The 17,833-nt window shown below is 49.1% G+C and overlaps 1 protein-coding gene across 1 annotated transcript; it reads right to left on the bottom strand.

Moving 5' to 3' along the window:
• Positions 1-13,441: 13,441 nt before the first annotated feature.
• On the bottom strand, positions 13,442-17,562 carry TDGF1 (teratocarcinoma-derived growth factor 1). Its single transcript, XM_007088681.2, has 7 exons — positions 17,510-17,562; positions 16,850-16,949; positions 16,026-16,084; positions 15,807-15,944; positions 15,061-15,175; positions 14,852-14,961; positions 13,442-13,702 (listed from the first exon to the last, which is right to left on the bottom strand). Exons 2-7 carry the CDS (start codon positions 16,882-16,884, stop codon positions 13,587-13,589), a joined length of 573 nt encoding a protein of 190 aa, XP_007088743.1. The 5' UTR covers positions 16,885-16,949; positions 17,510-17,562; the 3' UTR covers positions 13,442-13,586.
• Positions 17,563-17,833: the final 271 nt, after the last annotated feature.

Below are 17,833 nucleotides of genomic sequence, written 5' to 3'. Positions count from 1 at the left end.
TTCTAAAACTTTTTTTGTTTTGAAATAATCTCATGCTTAATAGAAACATTGTAAGAACAGCACAGAGGATTCCCCATAATCACCTCTCTACTTATTATCATCTCCTTTCTGAACTGTTTGAAAGTACACAGCAAACAGGGGCACCTGGATGGCTCAGTCAGTTAAGCATCTGACTTCAGCTCAGGTCATGATCTCGTGGTCTGCGGGTTCGAGCCCCGCGTCGGGCTCTGTGCTGACAGCTCAGAGCCTGGAGGCTGCTTCAGATTCTGTGTCTCCCTCTCTCTCTACCCCTCCCCCACTCGTGCTCTGTATCTCTCTCTCAGACACACAAATATATACACATGAAAAACAAATAAAAAAAAAAAAAAGAAAGGACATTGCAAACATAATGCCCTTCTATTTCTGAACACTTCATATTTCGGTGAGTCTTCCCTAAGAATAAGGATGCTTATGTCACCATCATCTAGTGGTCGAAATTTAGGAAATTTGACAATTATTATCTAAGATACAAATGTTTTTCAAATTTTTTCCATGCGATTTATAACAATTTCCTCCCCACGGGATCTCGTCTCCGATCGCGCACGCTGCATTCACTTGTCTTGTCTCTTGAATCTCGGTTCATCTAGAACATTTCCTCAACTTTTTTGTGTGTTTGGTTCTGGTTTTGGTCTTTTGCAACACTGACGTTTTTTGACGATAGGCCTGGTTTTTTTGTACAACGCCTCACTTGCTATTTGGTTTTGTTTCATGGCTCTCTAGAGTGAGCCCCCTTCCCTCCACGAGCTCGCTCCCAGTGCTTTATACATAGCACATTACTTATGAGAAGTGTGATAACACTTCGTGGCCAGAAGGCGTGTCAAATTGGTAAAAAGAGAGAAGGCTTCAATGTGGGCAGAGAAACCTGATTTTCGGCTAGAGGGGAAGGGGAACGTGAAACTGATACTTCTGCATGCTACACTGTGGAGCATTTTACCTTCGGTTCTGGTCTTCCACTGACAGCCTCACACGCGGCTGCCATCCTGTTTTACGGACATGAAAAGCAAGGCTAAGGGACTGGGTGGTGAGGCCCCGGTCCCACTGCTGACGCTCAAACCTGGGTGGTTCTGACCTCAGAGCAGGGCAAACGCTCTTGAAGCTGGTGTGTCTGTATCTGCTCGAGATTGGCCCATATAATGGGCACATAAGATATAAATTGTAGATATCCACATAAAACTTGATTAACATTGTGTAATTCGAGCCACATGGGACCAAGACATGTCAACATGCCTGGTTATCATTTTAACAGGGAGGAGATAGGGGATTCAAAGGTAAACCTTTGATACTTAAATACAAAATACATACGGCCAATATGGTCAGTTAAAAAACAGATGACCAGGGCGCCTGGGTGGCTCAGTCGGTTAGGTGTCCGACTTTGGCTCAGGTCATGATCTCACGGTTCGTGGGTTCGAGCCCCGCGACGGGCTCTGTGCTGACAGCTTAGAGCCTGGGGCCTGCTTCGAATTCTGTGTCTCCCTCTCTCTCTGTCCCTCCCCTGCTCATGCTCTGTCTCTGTCTCTCAAAAATAAATGTTAAAAAGGAAAACAAAACAAAACAAAAAACAGATGACCAAGTAAATGACCAAATAGCATGGTGCTCTTGGGGCTTGATCAATAGAAAGTGAGGGCTTGGCATCTAAGACTGTGGGTTCTGGAGGCCAGTTTATTCCATATGATTCCTACAGCTCAACTGCATTAGCTGTGCAACGCAAAACAGTGCTTTATCTCAGTTATGACGTGGCCAGGACTGAACAGGAAACCAAGAAACCCTCATGAGCGTATAGCCCAAAGACCACACCACCAAGCAGAGATGGCTAAAAAGTGCACAACAGAGGTATGATGACCTTCCCGTGTGATAGTTTGAAGACAGGCCTGACGGCAAATATTCCAACCTGTTACCCCTAAAGGATGCTGCTACTTAAAGACTTTCCTTCCTCCCTTCCTTCCTTCTTTCCTCCTTCTTTCTTTCCACCTTCCTTCCTTCCTCCTTCCTTCCTTCCTCCCTTCTTCCTTCCTTCCTTCCTTCCTTCCTTCCTCCTTCCTCCTTCTTTCCTTCCTTCCTTCCTTCCTTCCTCCCTCCTTCCTTCCTTCCTTCCTTCCTTTCTTCCTTCTTTCCTCCCTTCCTTCCTCCTTCCTTCCTTCCTCCTTCCTTCCTTCCTCCTTCCTTCCTTCCTCCCTTCTTCCTTCCTTCCTTCCTCCTTCTTCCTTCCTTCCTTCCTTCCTTCCTTCCTTCCTTCCTTCTTTCCTCCCTTCCTTCCTCCTTCCTTCCTTCTCTCCCTCCCCCCCTCTTCTTCCTTCCTTCCTTCCATTTGCAAAACTTGGTCACCATAAGCAAAGAGGTCTCTGCATGGCCCGGCTGAATCTAGGGAAGTCTGGAAGCTGTGTGAAGAGTATACACAGGGTTGTATCATCCCCTGCTCTGCTCTCTCTGGCCCCTCACTGGGACCCATGGTGGTGACATGGGAAGCCGTGGAGTACCCTTCGTCTCCTCCATCTTCTCTCAACAGTTCTGTCTCCTGACCCCTTACTTCCAGGCTCCTCTTGAGCTGATGGAGGTGTCACGAGTCTGAGTCCCGACTGTGACCTTACAAAGCTAAACAGTTATTTCTGACTTTGTGGGACCCTTTTTAGTTTACAAAGCGCTTTCAACTCCATTGTCTACTTCAGTGAGTTACCAAGGGAAGGTGATAAGAAGTACAATAAAAATGATAAGAGACATAAGGCAAGCATGGGAAGTCCCTGAGGAGTGAAGGAGGAGGTAGGTGTGCGGATGGGCAGGTCCCTGAGGTCAGCACAGCCTGGGCGGAGGCAGGACAGCATGTGACAGACAGAGGTGTTGGCCCACAGCCTCTGGTTGCCAGGACCCCTGCCCACCGCACGCGCCATCGACCCGGAGCCAGGAATTGAGACTTCTCTGAGGGATGTCCTCTGTAAACTGACAGAAGCCTCCCTCCGAGGGCCTTCGTGTGGCCAGGCATGCTGGACCACTTTGGGATGCACTACTCTGTAGGGAATTTGAAGTCTGTCCCCCTAGGGGCTTATCTTCAAGGACGTCATTTAAAATCGTGCTTTGCTGGGGCGTCCGGGTGGCTCAGTCAGTTAAGCGTCCGACTCTCGATTTAAGCTCAGGTCATGATCTCACGGTTCGTGGGTTCGAGCCCAGCATGGGGCTCTGCACTGTGCAGAGCCTGCTTAGGAGTCTCTCTCTCCCTCCCCCACCCTCTTTTTAGATAAACTTAAAACGATATAAGACCATGCTTTGCAAAAGATAAAGAGTTGCGAAATTGTCCGGGCCTGGGCTTGTGACTCTCTGGCCTGACCTTTCCCACTCCTTATGAATGTGATCTGTGTCCCATTACCTTCGGATAAGCTGTTCCTGCTTGATGGGGATGGTGCCAGAGAGCAAGCTTCCCTGGATTACCCTCACATTCTCACCAGCCTTCCCGGGCATTCTCTGAAGACAAGTGAGAACAGAGAAGATTCTCCAGCAGCGCCAGGGGGAAGATTATTTTGAGCAAGGACTTTCTGGGGTCTTTACAGACGCTAAGAATGAGGCGGCTGAGCCCAGTAATGCCTGGCCAAGCACGTCCTCACTGTTTCAAGGATACAGCCCGGGAAGGGCAGTGGGGGCCACAGAGCGAACGGCTCTCTGGCCAGTCCCAAGGCAGGCCTCGTGGAAGAGGGTTTGGGCTGAAGTGACAGCGTGAGGGGACTCCTTCCCACTCCTCCTCCGGGAACGCAGGTGAGTGAGTGAGAACACGGCTGCAGGACGCGGGGCCCTGACACCCTGTGTCTGGAGGACAGCTGTTGTTCTATGGGTGACACGGGCAGCGGGGGATGCCAGCGGTAGGACTAAAGGGCCACCGCTGTTTGGACAGGACCCTGTGTTCTCGAAGCTCCTCCCCGGGCCAGTAGCCTACTGGCAGTGTACCCCGGGGCTTGACCCTCTCCTGATGATCCACGTCTGTGCTGGGGGCGTCTGGGGGTGAGGACCGGGCAGGTGGGAGAGTCCAGAGTTAAGGTCTGGCTGGTCTCACTGCCTTGGAAACTCCTTTCGTTCTCTGGCGAAATGGGGGGCTTTCAAGGTCATCTCCAGCTTGAATACACGGTGGTTTCAGTGTCCTTAACCTTGGGTTAAGAACAGGCTTCATGGGGTCTGGAAAGCCCTGGTATGGACATTCCTACGTTCACTTCTTTCCGAATAGAGGCCATAGCTTCCTTAAAGCGGCAAAGGGCCCAGTGACAATGATACCTGCAGAGCGTGCTTTCTAGGCCAAGTACTGTTCTTGCTCTCTATCAGGCCTCACGTCAGCTCTCAGGCACACAAAGAGGGTAAGCGATTTGCCCTAGGCCACACGGTGGGCATCAGGGCTCTAAAGGCCAAGCTCTTGACCTTTATGCTGCATGTGGGTAGGGAATGACCCTTCCCAAGGGGATCCGACAAAACCCCTGGTGTGTATCCTTGTGACCATTCTAGGCATACGTACGAATAAATGTAGGCATAAGACACGTGGTTTTTTAGATACGAATGAAATGTGACACGTGCACGCTTCAGCTTCAAGTTCTTTCCACGTCTGTGCGTACAGATTGATGCTCTCCTCATAACAGGTGCACGGCAACAAGGGCAGGTCCTGCCCGCTTGTCCTGGCTCAAGATCTTACGTTCTCACCACAAACTTCTAAGAGGGCCTGCTTTTATAATTAAAAAAAATTCATTATTATTATTTTTTTAATGTTTGTTTATTCTTGAGAGAGAGGGAGACAGAGCAGGAGTAGGGGAACGTCAGAGAGAGGGAGACACAGAATCCGAAGCGGGCGCCAGGCTCTGAGCTGTCAGCCCGGAGCCCGACGCGGGGCTCGAACTCGTGAACCCTGAGATCATGACCTGAGCTGCAGTCGGACGCTTAACCGACTGAGCCACCCAGGTTCTCCATATCTGCCTATTTTCTAAAGCCATTGCTTTGGAACCAGGGCACGGGTTCAATGCCGCCTGGTGATTTGCCTGGGGTGGGGAGGGGGGCGTTTAGCCCAGACGTAGGAGAAAGGCTGTGGGAAAGTGGCTGGAAGAGGCTTATGGGGAAGAGGCTGGGATTACTGGGAAACGCGGTGCTTGGACCTTCCCTGGGCTCCCGTTCAAAACAGTTACTGGGCATCACTTCTATACCCGCACGGCTGGGAGACTGAGCTGAACAGCTCGCTCACGCCCTCATTCCACCTTCGGGCCAGGAGCGCAGGCCATTCGGAGGCTTGCTAGAACTAGGTGGGGCTGAGATTGTTTTTAGGCCGGCAGAGTCCAAACCCACTGCGCTGGGCAAAGGACCAACGTCGGGCGGGCCAGCTCTTGGCAGCTGGAGGTGTGTCTGCGGTTCCCTGCTCCCCTCTGTCTCTTTAAAGACCCTTCTTTCTTTCTACTCCTTCTCCCAGCAGAGGCCCAACCCAAGAAGGAGGGTTCTCTCCCCGAGGGCCAGGAGAGGGCTCGCTCTTTCCGTAAAAAATTGCCTGAGCTGGTGCATGGCTTCCGGGGGCACGTACGAATGAGTGCATGTATGTGTGTGCATGTGTGTATATATTGACCTGTTTACGGTTCTGAGACTTCTTTTGGCCATTTCTTCTTCTTCTTCTTTTTTTAATGTTTATTTATTTTTCAGAGAGAGAGAATACAAGCAGAGGAGTACAAGAGAGAGAGGGAGACTCAGAATCTGAAGCAGGCTGCAGGCTCTGAGCCGTCAGCACAGAGCCCCGATGCGGGGCCCGAACTCACAAACTGCGAGATCATGACCTGAGCCGAAGTCGGACGCTTAACCGACTGAGCCACCCAGGCGCCCCTACTTTGGGCCATTTCTAAGTGGGTGGTTAGGACAACTCACTTCCCGGTGAGAGTGCCCGCCCCAGTGAGGGGCAGAAGCCAGGGGAAGAGCCACATCCATTTCAAAGAACATCAATCAACTCCGCCCACCAGGCAGTTTCTAGGAAGGAGGCTGGCAACCGGGAACAAGGCCATCGGTGGGAGGAGGGTCAAATCAGGTCCAAATCTGCCCAGTAGGTGTGGTTCTGGGCTCTGCAGAGGGCACACGAGGCAGCAATAGTTCCCCTCCTAAGAAGCCATGTAACGCACAGTTCGATTCAGAACTAGCTCCCAAGAGCTGCTCAGGGTGACTTTGGCCCAGAAGAGGATGAGCTTCCCCACATTTCCTGGGCTGGAGGGAAGGGCGGGGGTCAGGCAGGAAGGAGGAGGGCACAGCAGAGCTGCTCTTCTCATCTGTGGGATGCTTCCTGATGGGGCTTTTAGGAGCTCACGGAGTTGCAGATCTATTGGTCATTATTCCGCTTTGTGGACCTCCCTCCTCCTTCCCCTGCCCAGAGAGAGAGATGTCCTAGACTTTGGGCGATCGAAGCCCTTGGGGAGATTGCACCTGGGCAGACTGAGATGGGCTAGGTGGCGTTCACTGTCAGCAACTTTGGGGAGAGAAGGGAAGGTTCTTGTGGAAGGGACCTAACTGAGGCCATCTTGTGTCCTGTGGGGTAGATGTCTCTGTACAACCTGTGGTCCCTGGGCCCCATTCGGAGAGGGAAATACCTTTTACCCAAACACCTCCAAGTACTAGGGAGAAGCCAGTCTTGCGTTTCACGAAACCAAATGAGATTTGGGTTTCTTTTCATGGCACCAGTTTTATTTTGACGGGCTAGACTGGTAAATCCAAGAAGTCAATTTGACTTTTTTGAAGATAAAAATCCTGTATTAATGATTGTCAAATTTTCTGACTGACATGCCGATTTATCTAGTTTGTAGTCCTTTTCTCCCTCCCTTCCTTCCTTCCTCCCTCCTTTTTTTCTTTCCTTCTTTTCCTTCCTTCCTTCTTTTCTTTCTTTCTTTCTTTCTTTCTTTCCTTTGTTTCTTTCTTTTTCTTTCCTTCCTTCTTTCTTTTCTTTTTTCTTTCTTTCCTTCCTTCCTTCCTTTCTTTCTTTCTTTTTTCTTTGTTTCTTTGTTTCTTTCTTTCCTTCCTTCTTTATTTTCTTTCTTTCTTTCTTTCTTTCCTTCTTTCTTTTTCTTTCTCTTTCTTTCTTCCCTTCTTTCTTTTCTTTCTTTCTTTCTTTTCTTTGTTTCTTTCTTTCCTTCCTTATCTTCTTTCTTTCTTTCCTTCTTTCTTTTTCTTTCTTTCTTCCTTCTTTCTCTTCTTTCTTTCTTTCCTTTCTTTCTTTCTTTCTTTCTTTCCTTTTCTTTCTTTCTTTCTTTCCTTTGTTTCTTTCTTTTTCTTTCCTTCCTTCTTTCTTTTCTTTTTTCTTTCTTTCCTTTCTTTCTTTCTTTCTTTCTTTCCTTTTCTTTCTTTCTTTCTTTCCTTTGTTTCTTTCTTTTTCTTTCCTTCCTTCTTTCTTTTCTTTTTTCTTTCTTTCCTTTCTTTCTTTCTTTCTTTCTTTCCTTTTCTTTCTTTCTTTCTTTCCTTCTTTATTTTCTTTCTTTCTTTCTTTCCTTCTTTCTTTTCTTTCTTTGTTTCTTTCTTTTTCTTTCCTTCCTTCTTTCTTTTCTTTTTTCTTTCTTTCTTTCCTTTCTTTCTTTCCTTCTTTCTTTTCTTTCTCTCTTTCTTCTCTTTCTTTCTTTCTTTTTTCTTTGTTTCTTTGTTTCTTTCTTTCCTTCCTTCTTTATTTTCTTTCTCTCTTTCTTTCCTTCTTTCTTTTTCTTTCTCTTCTTTCTTTCTTCCCTTCTTTCTTTTCTTTCTTTCTTTCTTTCTTTTCTTTGTTTCTTTCTTTCCTTCCTTCTTTATCTTCTTTCTTTCTTTCTTTCCTTCTTTCTTTTTCTTTCTTTCTTCCTTCTTTCTCTTCTTTCTTTCTTTCCTTCTTTTCTTTCTTTCTTTCTTTCTTTCTTTCTTTCTTTCTCTCCAACTAAACAAGAAACCTGAATGTTGGGATTAGGTAATTTCTCACTTTCAATTGCTAGTGTTGGTCTCCGCTATGGAGAGGGTTCCTGTGAGGAGCAGAGGGCGATCCGTGCACAGTTCATTTACATCATGCACTCAGCAGAAAAACCGCATCGCGTAGAGGTGCTGTATCACTTAAGAGAAGAATGTGAGCTCCCTCTTCTGCGTCCACTTCTCCATGTAGTTTTTTCTTTTTTCAGATGGGGGTTGACCTGGCGGATGAAGCTGGCCAAGTCTGCTAGGAAGCTCAGAGACTCCGGGAGGCGACCGGAACTGGAAGAAGTGCCAGGCCATGCTGAGGACGCCCTTGGCCAAATGGCACTCTGCCTTGTTCTTCCCTTCTTATCATCTTCCCTCCATGGCGGGATGGAGGAGGTGGTGTCAGGTGCTAATGGTCTTATACAGAATACCTGCTAATGAGAAAGAAGAGAATGAGGAAGGCCTCCCTGCCTGCCTTCCATTCCCTCTTCTCTTCCTCCCTCTGTCCCTCCCTTTTCTTCTCTGTCCTTCCTTACTCGGTCCGCAGCAGCTCTAGTTCCCCAGCGGTTGGCACGCAGGTGCTGAGGGTGCTCAGGGACCAGTGGGGGGGGGGTGGGCAGTAGATGTGAAAACAAATCAGCGTGATGGAGCGTTCTGGAATGTCTGAGAGGCCTGTCGTGGCAGGGGTTCGGCTCATATGTGGTCGGTCCTGTGGGGGTGGGGGTGGGGGTGGGAGAGAGAGGAAAATTGGGAGGGGGTTGGGGAGCTCCAGATCGTGTCTCACCTCCCAGATGCAAGATGCTGGGATTACACAGGGCCAGCCCCTCTGCTGGGAAGGGGAGAGAACGGGGTGGGGCGGGGGGGGATGGCGTTACATTTTTAAAGTTCATGACCACTTCCGAAGGCTTATCAAAATCCATGCCAGCTTTTAGAATGTAGAATTTATTCTTGCTGGGCTCCTTGGCCAGCCCATGAGGCTGTCAGTCCTGGGATGTCCGGGGGGGGGGGGGGGGGGGGGGGGGGGGGGGGCCGGGACGCTTTCCTATTGTGCACCATGGGCTGCCTCTCCTGATTAAATCGGGGTTCAAATCCATTCCCTCCTGACTTCTCTGTCACGCTTAGTATGGCTGGCACCCTTCTGGAAGCTTCCTCCACCTTGCAGTCTTCTCAGGGTTTCTCCTTCCTCCACCCGGTCTTGGATGCTCATCAGGGCTGCCCTTGGCCCTGCCCGTGGCCCTTTCCTTAGCAAAGAGTTGGTGGCCATGCCTAGCCTTGTCCTTGAACTGCTCTGCAGGGTCCTTGGCTCTAGCATTGCCCTCCCCAGGGCCTTCCCTTTCTCTCCTGTTGGCTTCTTTGATAAACAGGGTTAGTGTTCTTTCATGCTTTTTTTGTTTTTTGTTTTTTTAAATCAAAGGAATCATGTGTCCAGTTTACAAAATCGGTACAGCTGAATACTCTTCCAGTGCGGGTGCAGACAACAACGTAGGGCCAAAGGATTCTGTTAGTTTTGGAAATTTTTTTAAGCGAAGCCTTAAAAAAAAAAAAAAAAAAAAAGCAACACCTGGGTGGCTCAGTCCCTTAAGCGTCTGACCCCGGCTCAGGTCATGATCTCCCAGTTTCTGAGTTTGAGACCAGAGCCTGCTTTGGATCCTCTGTCCCATTCTGTCTCTGCCCCTCCCCGACTTACACTCTCTGTCTCTCAAAATAAACAAACAAACAAACAAACAAGCACCTCCAAGCCCACATGAGGTCTCATGTACTTTCGTTCTAACTGTTTGAAGACAGCTGGAGGCCCCCCCCTTCCCCCCACCTCTGGCCCCGAGAGGCTGTGTTCCTGCTGTCCCTTTTATAGCTTAGTGAGGAGAGGAAGGAGAACAGGCACCCTTGCCGTGGGGGCATTCAGGATGGGGGGTTCTTCTTGCAGGAAAAGTGTGGAGTGATCAGACTCCCTGAATTTCCTGTCCCCCTTTTTTCTTGTTTTGTTTTTGGTTGTTTTAGGACTTTGTTGCGGGGAGAGAGGGATCCCTAGAGGAGGATACTGGCTAATAATTGGGAGTAGCTCATGCTCCCCGATGAATGTCTAAGCTGTGAAAAAGGGTAAGGAAATTAACCATCTATTGTTGAATGATTGTTTGCTGAACATCCCCAGCGAAGTCCTGAGGTGAAATGATATGTACCTGGTTCCATAAAACAATGAGTCAGAAAGATAAATAATTATGGACCACTGGAGTTATAAATAGGGGAGAGTTGGGGCACCTGGGTGGCTCCGTCGGTTAAGCGTCCGACTTCGGCTCAAGTCATGATCTCATGGTTCGTGGGTTTGAGCCCCGCGTCGGGCTCCGTGCTGACAGCATAGAGGCTGGAGCCTGCTTCAGATTCTGTGTCTTTGTCTCTGCGCTTCCTCTGCTCACACTCTGTCTGTCTCTCTCTCTCTCAAAAAATAAATAAATACTTTTAAAAATTAAGTAGGGAAGCGTCAATTATTTACAGTTACTGAAGCAGCTAGACCCACTCAGTGTTGAGTGGGTGCTTCTGGAGAAGGCGGTGGGGAGTGGGGAGGCAGGATTCCCTGGGGGATGAATGAGAAAGGAGTGCCGGCTCATAGCTGTGTCTTGCTGGGAATTGTTTTCAAAGGGAACCACCTAGAACAAGGAGATGCTTCCTCCCCAGGACAGAACACCTAACAATTGGTTGCTGTGGGGGATCCAAAGCCCAGGTGACTCACGGGGGCATATCTTGGTCTTCCTTGCCCAACCAGATGGTCAGTGGCAAATACTGCAGCCACAGGTGAGAAGGGCATGGAGGTCAGGGACACAGACTTCAGGGACGAGGGCCAAGCCCCTCCACCAGGTGAGCCACATAAAGCAGCAGCTGTGCTGGCCCAGGGCAAGCACATGGAGGAAGCAGAGGGCTGCCTTAGCCAGCTGTGCACCCGAGCTTGGAGATAGCAGTCTGGTCCGCTAATCCTTTTCTTAAAGTTCTCCCAGGACCAATCCGAATCCTGGAGGAAGTGGAATCAACAGCACAAGGGGCTGATGGCCACAAAAGCCTGGATTCCCTCCTCAGGACCATGAATGACACTGATTCCCCCAGAGTCTGGGCGCCTGGTCTGGAACTGCCCTCATCACGTGGGCACTTTGCTTTGAAAACCCTATAAGCTTTTTGAAGGTAGAATCTAGTCATTTGTATCCCCTGGGGCACCATTCCCCAAAAATGTACATCTGGTTCATGATTTTAGATGGCGTACAGGTGAATGTTATGATTCATTATTACTGCTTTTGAATTTCAAGACTTGTGTAAATCATTTAGGACCTCACAATTCCCTCCAGGGGGAATGTGTGTGATTTTCCTCGGACACTCCTGGCTACCCAAGAACAAAGGAAAGGGGTTTAAGGGCTTGCCATGGTGATGTGGGAAACTAAGGCAAACGAAAAATGAAATTCCCTCCCAATGAAAGTGACCTCCCTCTAGGAGCTCACCTGCCTCGATGGTGACACTTTGCTAGGGGCAAAAGGGAATCTTGGCTTCACGTTATCCTGACCGCCCCCCCCCCCCCAGCCGCCAAGATCTTGTAAGTCTACTTTAACATATAAAAATTTCTTTGGAAACTTCCTTTATCTCAACTCCCCCAAGACATATGCTGGCAATCATACCCCAAACATATGGTTCCTGATATACATCTGAAGGGTCTCATGACTGAGGTTTTACTAAATGGTAATAAATGGCATATTCCTAACAACACCTAGCCTCAAGGTTCTGGAAACCTTGCTTCCCAAATACCTTAGAGACTGACTCTACCCCTAACCCCCCTCCCAACTTAGGGTATATGATCATTTCTCCCTCACAACCCCAATGCAGCTCTTCCTGCCCACGGGTCCTGTCCCCGTGCTTTAATAAAACCACCTTTTTGCACCAAAGACGTCTTCAAAAATTCTTTTCGGCCATCGGCTCCGGACCCCACCATCACCCCAAACCCCATCAGTGGGAACGGTTGCCTAGCAATGTGAAAGTACTGAAAAGTACCACTGAACTTTGTAGTTAATAACGGTTGAGATGCTAACTTTTATATTATGTATATTTAAAAAATATATGTATAAAAAAATTATCAAAAATCATAAAAAAATTATAAACAGATGATGTGGCTCAAATCGAGGTGGCATGGGATACCCAAGTTTGGAAAACACTGTCCCAGCCTCACCGGGCGTGTGGTTACAGGTTATTTGCATGCAAATGGGAAGGCTTTTTCAATATTCTGAAGTTGCCTTTTTTTTTTTTTTTTAATTTCCATTTCTGGGCAAAAACGCTCTAGTAAACAAACAGGCACAAAGCGAAGAATTGTGACGTTTGTTGAGAATTTCTGTACTAGTGCTCTGCTTTAGCTTACTTAATTCTAACACTGGTGTAGGGACTAGCCCAGGTGCACAGACTGGGACACTGGGTCCCTTAGCCAGTGCGGGGCTAGAATACCCTTCCACACCGGGCAGCCCACCCCCATGCTGAGGTCTCTGGGGTGCCCCTCACTGCTTCCTGCTGACCCCACATCATCTTCTAGCCATTGGACACTGCAAAAAAAAAAAAAAATCCCACCCCTTTAGGATTTTGTATCTGCAAGGGCACTAAGGTGGAGAAGGAGTTGGGGACCAAGTGGTACCTGAATAGTGGAAGCAAATGCTGTCCTTCACAACACAGCACACACACCAAAGCCAGAGACAACACTGGGTCTGAGCCCTTGAGTGTGATGTAGTTAGTCTTGGCCCCCCCCCCCCCCACGAAAACAGACGGCACACACCCTTGCTGTGGAAAACACAAAGGTGAGAGGGGAAAAAACCCACCACCACAAAGAACCTGTCAGCACTGCCTAGAAATAAGCACACGTCACCTTCTGGTCCATAGATTTCCCATTTTTACTGGGCATACTCACACACACAATCTATTTTAAAAATGGATTTTACAACACAAAGTTTTACCACCTGGTTTACAACGAAATACATGTATTGTGGACATTTTCTTTTTACAACAGTTAAAATACTTGCAAGGTATGGAGAAAACATAATTTCTTCTTCTTCTTCTAATGTTTATCTACTTTTGAGAGAGAGACAGAGCGCAAGCAGGGGAGGGGCAGAGAGAGAAGGAGACACAGAATCGGAAGCAGGCTCCAGGCTCTGAGATGTCAGGACAGAGCCCGATGCGGGGCTTGAGCCCATGAATTGTGAGATCATGACCTGAGCCAAAGTCAGACGCTTAACTGACTGAACCACCCAGGAGCCCCTAAAGGTGAGATCTTGGTTGATTTTGGTCAACTCTACTCCTCAGTTTAGCCCCAGTTCCACATTAGGAGTAGCTTTTAGTAATCTGAAGATAGAATTCAATTGTTTAAAGGAAACAGGAAGCCCTTGGTAAAGAAACATGTATCAAGAAACAGAACTTGGTCACAGTGTAGATATGGCTGACTTTTTTTTTTTTTTTTTTTACAAAAGTTTTTTGGAGGAGAAGGCAGAGGAAAGTAGTTGGGACTTTAAGAAAGTGTTACAGACCGTGATGAAAATCCATCCGCTGTTTCAAGGCAACTAACAAATGATCATCTTCCAGTTAGGACATTAAGGTGACGGCCTTTACAGGTTATGGGGTTTGCATGGAAATACCCCATATGCCGGTGTCTGTTAACGGTAACTTTGTATAGCAAGGCAGATGCCAGCTAGAGAGAAAGTGATGCCCGAAGACGGTGCTGATTCTGGAGTCCTGGAAACCAGGAAGTGCTCATCCATCACGTGGCCATCTGAAAGGTAAGGACACTTGGTCATTAAAGGAAATCCCTCCACATGGCACATGGCACATCTACACCCGCCAAAAATCAGTTGGGACCCCACATTCGGTGAGTACAGGGTGCTCGTGGGACCAAACAGTACCGATTACGTGGAATTCAGACTCCCCTGAAAAACCATCTTTCAACACAGGTTGACATGGGTCTCCCGTTAACTTGGTTTTCCCTGGACACATGCCCTCACACCTGGAAAAGCACCCCAGCCGGTGACAATGGCAGGGATGCAGCCGAACTTGGTTAGGCGCTGATGCTAAGGAGACAGCACGTTTTGGGTCCCGAGTTCCAGGAAGAAAATATGGTCTCCACCTATCCATGCTTACCAAACACCTATCCTGGGCCTGACAGCCAGGATGTAAATGGAAAAGCCACAATCCCCGCCTGGCTCAGGGGTCCCATCTTGTACTCAAGTGAAGCATTTGCCTTCATTTCATTTCTGGACTTGACCATTTGCAGTTTCTAACATCTACACGGTCAGAATATGGGAGGCCTCTGAACTTGGGTGCGCCTAGAAATCTGGCTCAGGTCAGGGTGAGGAGAGACCCTCTCGACTCTTGTTCTTCCCCGGGTCCCTGCCCTTCTTGTTATTGTTTTCCTCAAATCAATACAAATCAGCAAGGTGACAAGGTTGAGACCATTCACCCGGGGATCCACGCGGGGGCCTTGGAGGATCCATGAGCTTCTCAAGGAGCGAGAGGGAGGTCAAGCATCTGGTGGAATTCAAGGGCGTGAGGTGGAGTTGGGTGGGCACTGAATTGTCTGCTTGGGGCTTGCCTGGATCTCCCTGCCCAAATGGAGAGCATCTCTTGGTGTTTAAGAGGCCAAGCGTTTGCTTGTTTACTTTTCGCAGAAGTCCACATACGATAAAATGTCAAACAGGCTTGAAATAACTGTCTCCACCTCGAAGGCGACATTTCTGAGGCAGTGAATATAAAATAAATAGAAAGGATGCGCACGTGCCCACCCCACCTGGGGTCCTCGGTGCTTTCACAAGCACAATCTGGCTGCCAGGGTCTGGCAAGCCATGAGCTAAGAGGAGAGACCCCGTTAACCCAGTGGTCACAGGCACCTAACTTGAAAGCACGAAAGAGGGGGCTATCCGCTTACCACACCCGGGTAGAAATGTCTGAGGAAAGCAGTGAAGCCGGCCGTGCCAGCACTTACACATGGAACATCGCCTGGGCAGCCAGGCGCCATGGGGTACAGACTCACAGTTCCTGAAAAGGAACAGATAAGGTGACGCCTATGGGTTTTCACCCTCACCTCTTTCCCCCTCCATCCACCCCCCCCAGCCCCTGCCTTAATGGCTTGCTTACTCTTTGCGTGAATCGTGCTCACAGTTCCGGCCATAGAAGGAGGGGGGGCAGGCACAGAAGGACCCCAGCATGCAGGTTCCCCCGTTCAGACAGCAGGTTCTGTTCAGCTCCTTACCTGAAATGGAAGAAGAGGCAGCTGGGAGGGTGGGGGAACTGAAAAGCTGAGGTCCTGGAAAAGCAAAGGTTAATACAGTGCTGAAGGCTTGGTCTTCCCAGTGCTTGGAGAGGTCTAAATATTGTGAAGCTTACAAAATAGGGCTCCGCTGTTTTCTTTTTTTTAAATTTATTTTTCAGAGAGACAGAGCACAAGTGGGGGAGGGGCAGAGAGAGAGGGAGACACAGAGCCGGAAGCAGGCTCCAGGCGCTGAGCTGTCCGCACAGAGCCCGACGCGGGGCTCGAACCCACAAACCGTGAGATCATGACCTGAGCTGAAGTCAGAGGCTTAACCGACTGAGCCACCCGGGCGCCCCAGGACTCTGCTTTTTTGATGTTGCTTTGCTATCGCGCCTCTGCTTTTTTTCATGCTCAGGCCAGGGGTGGTTCCCAGAGAAGCAAGGGGGAAACCGCGTCCCAGGGAGGTGAAATGCACACTGTTGGTCTGGCCTCCAGAGCCAAGTTCAGTCCAACCATCCACCTGGCTCCAGCATCAGGTGGCCACTCAGGAGAAAGAGCATCAGAAAGACAGGAAGCCCGGGGGACCAGGACGGGGAGAGCGCGCTGCAGATCTAAGGCAGGTAGGTCTTACTGTCCTGGATTCCTAGGGACGGCACCAACTGCAAAGATCGATGGCGAATTGCAGTCTCCTCCAGGGACCGAAGGCCGTTATCTCTCCAGGCGGGGTCTCCCTGAGGGGGACGTGCAAGTTCACGGGGGTGGCCCAACCCTGAAGGACAAAATTAGCTTGGTGGGGTCAGTATTTCAGGCCACGTGAGAATTGCTACCGATCAAAATAAAAGTCCCTCACCGGCTGCGGCGGCTAATTCCGGTTCAAACGCTTTGGAAATGGCCACGATCAAAATCACACTGGGAGGAGGAAATCAAACATCCGTTAGCAAAACAAAGCAAATCAAGCTCTTCGAGTTAACACCTGGGCTTTCTCAACACGAGGACAAGACCACAGACCACTAGGGAGAAAATGTAGAACTCCACCTTTGTTTTTCTCTCCTTTCTTTTTAAATGGCTAATTCATCAAACAGCAGAAAGAATGATGAGAATAAAAGCCGCCTAAAAGCCAGTTCTTTCCAATATGTATTATGACTTCATAGGCTCTGTCCTCATGTCCACATAATTTCAAGTAGGCGAAAATCTCTTGGCTTCGATTTCACAAATGACGCCATAACATTCTGCCCAATTGATGAATCACATCTCACAAACTATTTCATTTAAACCAGTCACTTAGAAGACTTTAAGGTTCGGACAATCCCTTCCCCACCCCCATCGTTCTTCAGGGTTTTGCAAGTATCGAATCTGTCTGTGCCTTTCAACTTTTTAGAAGCAGATTTTTCATTTGGTTGTGACGCCGAGCTTTTCTTACACAAGAGAGGAAAGCCCTAGTCATTTCATAGATGGCGCCATTACCCCCATTGAAAAAGTTCAAAGCCAACAGGCAACGCTGGATGGAACTCTTAAGTGCGAAGTTCCAGGTCTCTCGGGAAAAACAGCATCGCCGCTGGCAGCCCTTTTAAGGTTCGCGCGGGATGAAGTCAAATGACAGAGAGGCGCAGACCATTATCCCTGAAGCTGGTAAGCTCTAGTGGTCAAAAGTTCACATTCAAGATGGGTTCATACCTGCAAGAGAGGCGCTCCATGCTTCTGCGGTCCATAGCTCCTAACACGCTAGGGGGGACGATGTCAGCATGGCTTTAACTCACAGCCGTTGCTAGAACACCTAAAGGAAAACATGGATTTCCTGAAGCGAAAATGGGAATCTAGAAAGAAGGGTATCCCAGATGAGAATTACACTTTGCCCAGAAGTTCTTGGGAGAAGCAGGAACCAGGATGTCCGGGGAGACTGGGGGCTCATCGCCGAGCTCGGTCCTGAGGAATGCTTTGACCTAAGCCGGGGATCAGCCTTGCTGGGGGCTCTCCTTCCTCAACAACCACGCAGGGCGCCAGGGAGGGCCCTCAGGTGGGTTCGGAGGCGGAGACCCAAGCCCATTACCATGGAAACCTCCCGGGGGCTGAGGTAGGAGGCGGTGAAGCCCTGGGACAAAGAGAGAAAAGTTGGGGTCTTATAAAGCTGGTTAACTAGCCCTTAGGTCTCTATAATTAGTTGCCATTTAAAAACAACAGATTTACTCTTAAAAAAAAAAACAAAAAACAAATCAATGATTCTGTCCAGTTGGGGATTCCAGATTGGAGGAGCGGTGGAAAGGGACTGCTTTAATCAGGCAACCCTCAACACCTCGGATGGGTCCCTCAAGGAGCTTGACATTTGTTAGGTTTTACCTGAAACTTGCTTTCATCTTTGTTTTCCCCCCGAAAAGGTGCGTTGAGCCCAGTGCTTGGCCTTGGGTGTACTTAGGCGGCCCGGTTGGGCGTGTCTCCGCCAGCGGGAGGAGAAAGGCGGGGAAACTCTCAAAAGGGGAAGTTCAGGGTCGCCAGGGGTCCCTGGGGGCTCCCAACCTCCTGCGGGGAAGCGTAAATTCCAGGCGGTTCAAGTCGGGGGTGGAGTCTCCTCCGGGTTCCCCATGACACTGCAATTAACCCCCTACCCCCCCAGCCGTAATTTGGTGGCTCCTCAGAGCCCCAGACCCTGCGGCCGGAGAGGCG

Source organism: Panthera tigris, chromosome A2 (assembly GCF_018350195.1).
Source record: "Panthera tigris isolate Pti1 chromosome A2, P.tigris_Pti1_mat1.1, whole genome shotgun sequence".
Classification (NCBI taxonomy): domain Eukaryota; kingdom Metazoa; phylum Chordata; class Mammalia; order Carnivora; family Felidae; genus Panthera; species Panthera tigris.
The sequence above is the reverse complement of the archived record's forward strand: the minus strand, read 5'-3'. Positions and strand labels throughout refer to the sequence as shown.

Excerpts from the sequence above, each read along its gene's own strand:
- TDGF1 (XM_007088681.2), bottom strand. The coding sequence starts at position 16,884 with ATGGACCGCAGAAGCATGGAGCGCCTCTCTTGCAG. Across the intron at positions 16,085-16,849 it reads ATGGAGCGCCTCTCTTGCAG|TGTGATTTTGATCGTGGCCA; the intron begins GTATGAACCCAT and ends TCCTCCTCCCAG. Across the intron at positions 15,945-16,025 it reads GGAATTAGCCGCCGCAGCCG|GGTTGGGCCACCCCCGTGAA; the intron begins GTGAGGGACTTT and ends TTTGTCCTTCAG.